The 7,289-nt window shown below is 50.4% G+C and overlaps 1 protein-coding gene across 2 annotated transcripts; it reads right to left on the reverse strand.

Annotated features, from left to right (window-relative positions):
- Window positions 1–5: 5 nt before the first annotated feature.
- Window positions 6–7,196, reverse strand: slc5a11 (solute carrier family 5 member 11). Of its 2 annotated transcripts, none has more exons than XM_048991879.1 (16): window positions 6,904–7,196; window positions 6,161–6,317; window positions 5,941–6,012; window positions 5,676–5,780; window positions 5,484–5,543; window positions 5,277–5,381; window positions 4,929–5,034; window positions 4,728–4,808; window positions 4,432–4,637; window positions 4,206–4,341; window positions 4,004–4,111; window positions 3,762–3,912; window positions 1,534–1,702; window positions 1,218–1,433; window positions 935–1,070; window positions 6–712 (listed from the first exon to the last, which is right to left on the reverse strand). In XM_048991879.1, the coding sequence occupies exons 2-16, from the start codon at window positions 6,293–6,295 to the stop codon at window positions 438–440; spliced, it is 2,061 nt and encodes a 686-aa protein (XP_048847836.1). In that variant the 5' UTR covers window positions 6,296–6,317; window positions 6,904–7,196; the 3' UTR covers window positions 6–437. The 2 variants fall into 2 exon arrangements, with proteins under 2 accessions (XP_048847836.1, XP_048847837.1); XM_048991880.1 differs by having other exon boundaries at window positions 6,900–7,196.
- Window positions 7,197–7,289: the final 93 nt, after the last annotated feature.

The raw sequence follows: 7,289 nt of genomic DNA on the forward strand, positions 1-7,289 counted from the left end.
ATGGTAACAACAACAACCACAGTACATCAGAGAGTAAGACTAACCGGAAATAATATAAAACTCACTGTTAAATAAAATCTTTATCTGACACCTGCATCAACTTGCACAATTATTAGAAGATTCTGGATACTTTGCACACACACTGAGATGCATGGTGGGTAGTTCTTCCTAGGGGTTAGATGTGTCGATCTGATCTGTGATGTTATCATACTGCACAATTCTGCACGGATGCTTGTGTTCTACCATACAGCAGTGATTTTAAAGAGGTTGTTTACAGTTGCTGGCTGACAATAGCGCCCCCTGCCTGCATCTCAGCGTGGTGCGAGTATGATAGAAACACAGTCCCCAGATGGAAGTGCAGATACGTGTTTACATGAGTTTCTCCCGGCAGCCGACAGCCAGAGGGTGAGCCTCTTGCCCCTGGTGGCCCACTCCTGTCAGGCCCAGTAGCCAATCAGGAAGACCGCCACGGCCATGCACACAACCAGGTTGGCGTTAATGAAGCGGCTCATTAGGGGGTTTTCCTCCAGGGAGCAGGTGGGCATGTCCACGGGCACCTGCCGGGCACCGCTGCTCTTCCTAGGTCTATCCATCCCACACAGCCACAAGATGGCGCCGGTGAGTTTGGAATGGCTTCTGGCATGCCCCTCAGAGCTGGAATCTGCTGCCATAACGTCAAGGTGTGATTCACTGCGTGACACTGAGGGAAAGCCTGAAAAACAAGTTTAAAATAACCTAAAAACACCACACCCACTGCACCCAAACACAGGGAAAACACCGCCCCGCCCTAATGGAAATCACATCAATACTGCATCATCGGCAGGGGATCCCAGCCTAAGCACGTCACTCGGGTGATACTCACACTTCCTGTCATGATGACAGCAGCTCTGAGCTGGGACTCCTGGCATTTCCTGTCACAGGACTCTCGGCCTACCTGAGGCGTTTCGTTCTGGCTCCTTCTCGCCAGTTTTGCCGACGGGCGTCTCCATGTCTGAGGCGTCTTCCACCTCCGGATTCCCGCTGCTTTTCCCCATCCTCTGGGTTCTCGTGAACCAGGTGAGACCATCAATCTGTCAAGAGACCCCCATGTCAGCACACTGATCCCTCAGCAGCCTGACCTGGCACCACGTGTGGTGGCCGCTGGTCCAAAGGAGAACAACTCCCGCAGAAGGTGCTGTTTCAGTCTGATCATGTTCTCTAGTCTTGGCTCTGCCTACCTGCCCGGGAGGGGGTCTGTCTGTCGCCAGGCTTATGACCACGACCACACCCATGGTCAGCAGAGTCAGGATGATGGAGAAGTACAAGTAGTGCACATATTTGACCACGGAGGGCCTCAGGTCAGCCTCATAGCACGGCGGCAATGGATACACGAAGTCCAGAACCATCCGTATGAAACCAGCCAGCAAGCCCACCACCAGGCCCCAGAAGGCGCCCTATGAAGGTACACAAAGCGTTTTCATCAAGGCACTGCCCTCCGCCTCGCTATACAGGAAGTGACACGGCTGTCACGCCCCCCCATCCTCTGCTCCGCACCTTCTCATTGGCTCGCCTCCAGAAGCAGCCGGCGAAGAAGACCACGGCGATGGGTGGCTGCAGGTACGAGCTGATGGCCTGAATGTAGATGAAGAGCTGGCCTCCCTGACTGGCCTGAACCACGGGGATCCACAGCACAGAGACAGCCACAAGCACCAGGACGAACACCCTGAGTCCAGCAGAAAGACAGCAGCGGCCGTGGCCAACCCCATACAGCCACAGACAGGCAGGGAGACAGACAGACAGACAGACAGGCAGGCAGACAGGCATGAGAGCTTATTTATATCTGATTAAACTTTTGATCAGCCTGGAAAAACAAATACAGAAATACTAACTGACATAGAGGGGCAATGTATATATGTCTAAATAGATATTGGTACAGAAAAGGAGATGCAATCCACAAATTTGCAGATGTTGGCGTTAGGGCTATGCGATATGACCAAAATCTAATATCCTGATATCGATACATATCATGGCTGCACCTTGTATTTACATATTTTTCCTACAGATCAGCTGCTGTGTGCGAGGTGACAAACGTGATCCACGGATAGACGGGAAGTGATCCACAAATATGTAAAACCCTTTTTTGTGAATTTTAATTTACACAACATATTAAGATATATAAAATCGTATATTTTGTGGACAGTGATGTATTTGTCACTTGTTCTACAGATCAGCTCCGTGTACGGAGCCCCTAAGAGATCTGCATGGGAAAATAGTTTTTTGAAATAGTCTTGAGTTCCCTTGCGATACTTTTCCATTACTAATAATAACTTTACTGTGTCCATTTAAAATACAAAACACAGATTTAATGGACTAATAAGTATAAATCTAAATGATACAGACATGTTCAGTTAAATGTGCTTTAAGCATTAAACCACGGAGGGCAATGCACACCATGTAAGTGTCATATATGTATTTTTTTTACGTATTTATTAATAACTGCATTGTGTCCATTCACTGCCAGTTACTGTAAACAAGGCAGCTGGGACACTGAAGGTGAAGTGCACGCACAAACACTGAAATATTAATTAAAATTCGCTGTAAAGAAATCTGGAAAACGAAAGGGTGTTGCTTGTTTTGTTGAAAGATATTACAGTCCGAAAACTGAATGTGAAGTTAACTTTTCCGTGGTGTCATAGTTAAGGTTTAAACCCGAAACCACTTTACTTATACTGAAATATTCCAGAAAGCGGGTTGGAGCTTAAACCTTAACTCCAACACCACGGTAAATTTAGCTTTATATGCAGTTTACCATAGTTAATGTAATATTTAGTTAATGTAATATCTTTCAATGTTTGTAATATATTTCAGGGTCTGTATGCATGCACTTCATGCTCAATAGCCCAGCTGTCTTGCTTAAAGTCACTGGCAGTAAAAGGACACAGTAGAATTATTAATAATTACGTATAAAACACACAATGTTACAGTTATGTGGTGTACACTGTCCCCCATAGTTTAATGCGTAAAGCACACTTTATAGTGTCTGTATTGTCTGATTATTTAGGCTTATCCATGCATGATAGTTGGCAACTAGCAAGTGGCCAAGTGTAGTGGGATCACAAAACTACTACAAAAAATATTTCCCCACTCAGACCTCTTAGAGCAGTGGTTCTCAAACTCGGTCCTCGGGACCCACTGCCCTGCTTGTTTTCCTGCTATCCCTGCCCCACACACAAGTCCCAGCTGTCTTTCAGCTTCTGACTGACTGAACACACCTGATCCAGGTAATCAGCAGTGTGTGGGGCAGGGATAGCTGGAACACAAGCAAGGCAGTGGGGCCTGAGGACCGAGTTTGAGAACCACTGTCTTAGAGGCTCCATAGTGGTACAAACTGGACAAAAATGCACAAATCAATAGAAGGGAAGTCAAAAACATAATGTGATCCACAAGCAGACAGTACATGATCCACAAATGTAAAAATCACCCTCTATTTTTGTGGATATGATTTTACACAACATAAATAAAAAATACAAATTTGTGGATAGTTAAATGTAAAATCCAAGAAAACAAGTGCCACATGCCATCTGGCTTGCAAAACTGTCATCCAAACGATGATAAAATGTCGCCATAAATGGTGTATTTTGTGACAAGACGAAATTAGCATAATATTAAATGACAGACTTTTTTTTTCTCGTTATCCGATATATATCGTCATATCGCACAGCCCAAGTTGGTGTCTTTCAACGGCTTTAAGTCAGTGTTCCCCAAGGTGAAGGCCCGGTCACCTGCCCACGAGCATCAGCTCCCACTCAGAGGCCCGGACGCGTAGGTGCCTCCACAGGTCCATGGTGAAGATTGTGCTGGAACTATTGAAGATGGAGGTGAGGGAGGACATGAGTGCGGCGATCATCACAGCCATCATGAGGCCACGGAGACCTGTGGGGAACACCGGCAGATCAGGCTGCGCTCTGCTGGGACTGGCCTAATACCCCGCCTCCCAAAACCCCTCCGCGGGGCCGTGTCTCACCGGAGGGCAGCAGCTCCATCACCAGCTTGGGGTAGGCGATGTCCGAGCATCCCACCGGATTCCCACACACGGCCCGGCAAACGTCTGGATCTCCGCAGGCCACCTCATCTGAAAGCAAAAGGGAAGAGAGTATGTCTGAGGCTGGGGGGCAGAGTGTGAGGAGGGGGGACACGCTGTTTCTGTGTCTGTGGGGAAGGCTAACCCGGGAACAGTATCCTGCTTATCATCCCTGGAAGGACCATCATGAAGAAGGGTGCCACTTTCAGGTAGGCGGCCAGCAGTGATCCGCCCTTGGCATGCAGTGTGTTTTTAGCAGCTAGAGAGCGCTGGACAATCACCTGCAGCCAGGACAGAGCCACTGTATCACCCCCAATGCCCCCGTCCCCACAACCGACTACGCCCCCCCCCCCCCCCGAGGCGGGCGTCACCTGATCCGTGCACCAGTACCAGAGGGAAGGCACGGACATGCCCAGCAGCATCCCCGGCCAGGGCAGATCCGAGGTCAGTGGGTCCCTGAACAAGTGGAAGGCGTCCTGGCGTGGGAGGCCGCAGCTGCTGTTGGGGTAGCGGATCCTGGGAATGGCGTCGCCATAGCCACTGAGAAGAGCTTCCCAGCCTCCGACCGCTACGAAACCTGCCAACGCACAGCAAGCTCAGCGATGGAGTCAGGAGTCCCTCCCCAGGGAAAGCTTTGCCACACTATGGGCAGGGGTGGGACACTCACTGAATGCCATGAGGGTGATGGCCCCCATGAACATGACGAGGGTCTGCACGGCGTCCGTGTAGATGACGGCTGCCAGCCCCCCTGGAAGAAGAGCACGTCTCACCAGTCACAAGACACATGTTTATAATCCCTCTGCAGATTTTAACCCTTTATACATCCATAACGGGGGTCCCCCAGTGGACTCGCCGGTGTATGATGTACCTGCCACGGTGTACAGGGATGTAATGAGCAGGAGGAGACCCACTGCCAGGTAGAGATTCCACTGCAGGGCCTGCTGGATGAACACTGCACCGGCATACATGTCCACCTGGGGGCAGCAGAGTGTGGCTGACGCAACAGAGTCACGGGTTCAAACAGGGGAAAGGAGGACAGTGTGGGGACCCACACGGACCACAGGAGTGCCAGAAAAAGACCAACCACACAAACGACCAATCACATCGCAGTGTACAGCGAACCAGAGCCACCTCGACGCAGGAGGTGAAATTTGGGTTCGTCATGTTATCCTCTGCTCATCAGATCTGCAAGATGGGGAGTTTAATTCGGACTTACCGATATCTTAGTGAAGATGTAAACGAATAAATACAAAACGGCGATAAACAGCTGTATCCTCTTGCCACCGAACCTCCTTTGCAGGTATTCAGGCATGGTTGTGACCTGAGGCAGGACAACGGAGAAGCATTGTCAGCATAAAAGAAATCTAGCTTCACCAAAAATATATTCGCCCCCCCCAGGACAGGTAGCAGGGAAAGCCCCTACCCCCGAGGTGATGTAGATGGGCAGGAACACCCAGCCCAGGAGCAGGACCATGAAGAGACCCTGTGTTAGGAGAGGAGCAGTGGTGAGGACATCTCCTGAGGTTCCTCAGAAACACCCACAGAAACACTGTTTGCTTTGCCACATCTTGGGAGCTCCAGTTAGTGGACATTCTGAGACGACTGTCAGCCTTACGTTCCACTCGTAGCTGGTGGGGCTGATGCCGGCCGCAGCCCCTGACCCCGCCAGCCCAATGAAGTGCCCGCTGCCCACATTACTGGCAAAGAGCGACGCCCCCACCTGTAGGGGGAGACACAGACCAGATGGTGCACTCACAAAGGAAGAACAGGAGGGTGTCGCCGGGTAAAACACAAGCAGGGTCCATATGTGTCTGGTGAAGCGAAATTCACAGGACGGGTCAGTAATTAGCTTCAAAGGACTTTCAGAGTGACTGACTCACCGGCCACCAAGACATGTTTTTCCCGGCCAGAAAATACCCATCGACGGTGCTTCTCTGGGTCCGCCACATGGACTAAAAAGCAGACAGCAATGCTCAGAGGGTCACCGGGGCAAACAGGAAGCAATCAGATCAGCAATCAGGATTCAACAGGAAGATCATTCACACATTTAAACGGAGCCCCCCGGCTCCCTGAGGTTAGAGCTGGGCTTCCCCGACCTACCCACAAGCCCACCGCCAGCACCAGCAGGAAGTAGACCACCAGCACCACGATGTCTATGGCGGGCAGAGTCTGCGCGGAGGCCGAGCCCCCTGCCAGAGTGGTGGATGAAGTGGGGGGCCCCGTGGTGGATGCCATCAGGCTGGAGGATTGGCTGGATCTGGGGAAGGGTTAACCAGAGGCGACCGCTGATGTGTGTCACGTTTACACGTGGTCGTCACGACTGCGGAGACGTCCCTGCTAGCGCGTTAACTGTTAATAAGTCACCATCACCTTCGCGCTGATGAGTGACATTCCTGGCATTCCCCCCCCCTGTCCAGGGACCACAGGCTTTATATAGAGGAATCAATAGTTGGCGTACACGTTTTTATTCTAAATTGTTTTATTCCTAATGGAAGAGAGGAAAAAAATCAAGGCTGATTAAAAGTTTTAAAAATGACTCAGTTAATTATACTCATGACTAATGAAGCTCTTCCTCGCGGGTGAAACTCTCGAGATTTTCACATAACCTCAAATGAGCATAAAATTGACTCAATTCTTGTGTTTATTCACACATGGATATGTGTGAATATCCCACGTTTACAAAATTTTGGCCAGTTATGAAATTAAACACATCGGTCTGTGAATCAGTCTATGACGATCTCCTGCAGCTTGCACCTGCATAACATAACTCCGTCGGTCCCCCCGTCAGGCGGCCGTGTCCCCCAGCTTGCGGCCAGTGAGGCGCAGATGTGACACCCACCTACCTTACATGACACCTTTGGAGCTCCTGTCCGGTCGGAGTGTCCAGGCGTATCTGTTCAGGAGAAGCTTTCACTCTTCTTCATAACACCATCTATGGACCTTGGAATCAAACGTCAATTAGGGCTGGCAGAAGCTGGTTAAAATTTAAACGGCGTATCGCCACCTTGGCTTGTTGGCCCCGCCTCCGCCGGACCCTTCTGGAAGGACGTCTCGCCGACTGGCGTCTGAGGCTCCACACCGCGGGGACCTTGGAGCTTCTTCCAGAGGGATGCTGTTGGTCAGTGTGTGGAGCCATCCCAGGCCTGTGTGTGGGGTGTGTGCGTGTGTGTGTGTGTGAGGTCCATGCTAATCAGAGCTCAGGTCACAAGTCAACACACCAATCATTCCT

This window comes from Brienomyrus brachyistius, chromosome 22, assembly GCF_023856365.1.
Source record: "Brienomyrus brachyistius isolate T26 chromosome 22, BBRACH_0.4, whole genome shotgun sequence".
NCBI classification, from domain to species: Eukaryota; Metazoa; Chordata; class Actinopteri; order Osteoglossiformes; family Mormyridae; genus Brienomyrus; species Brienomyrus brachyistius.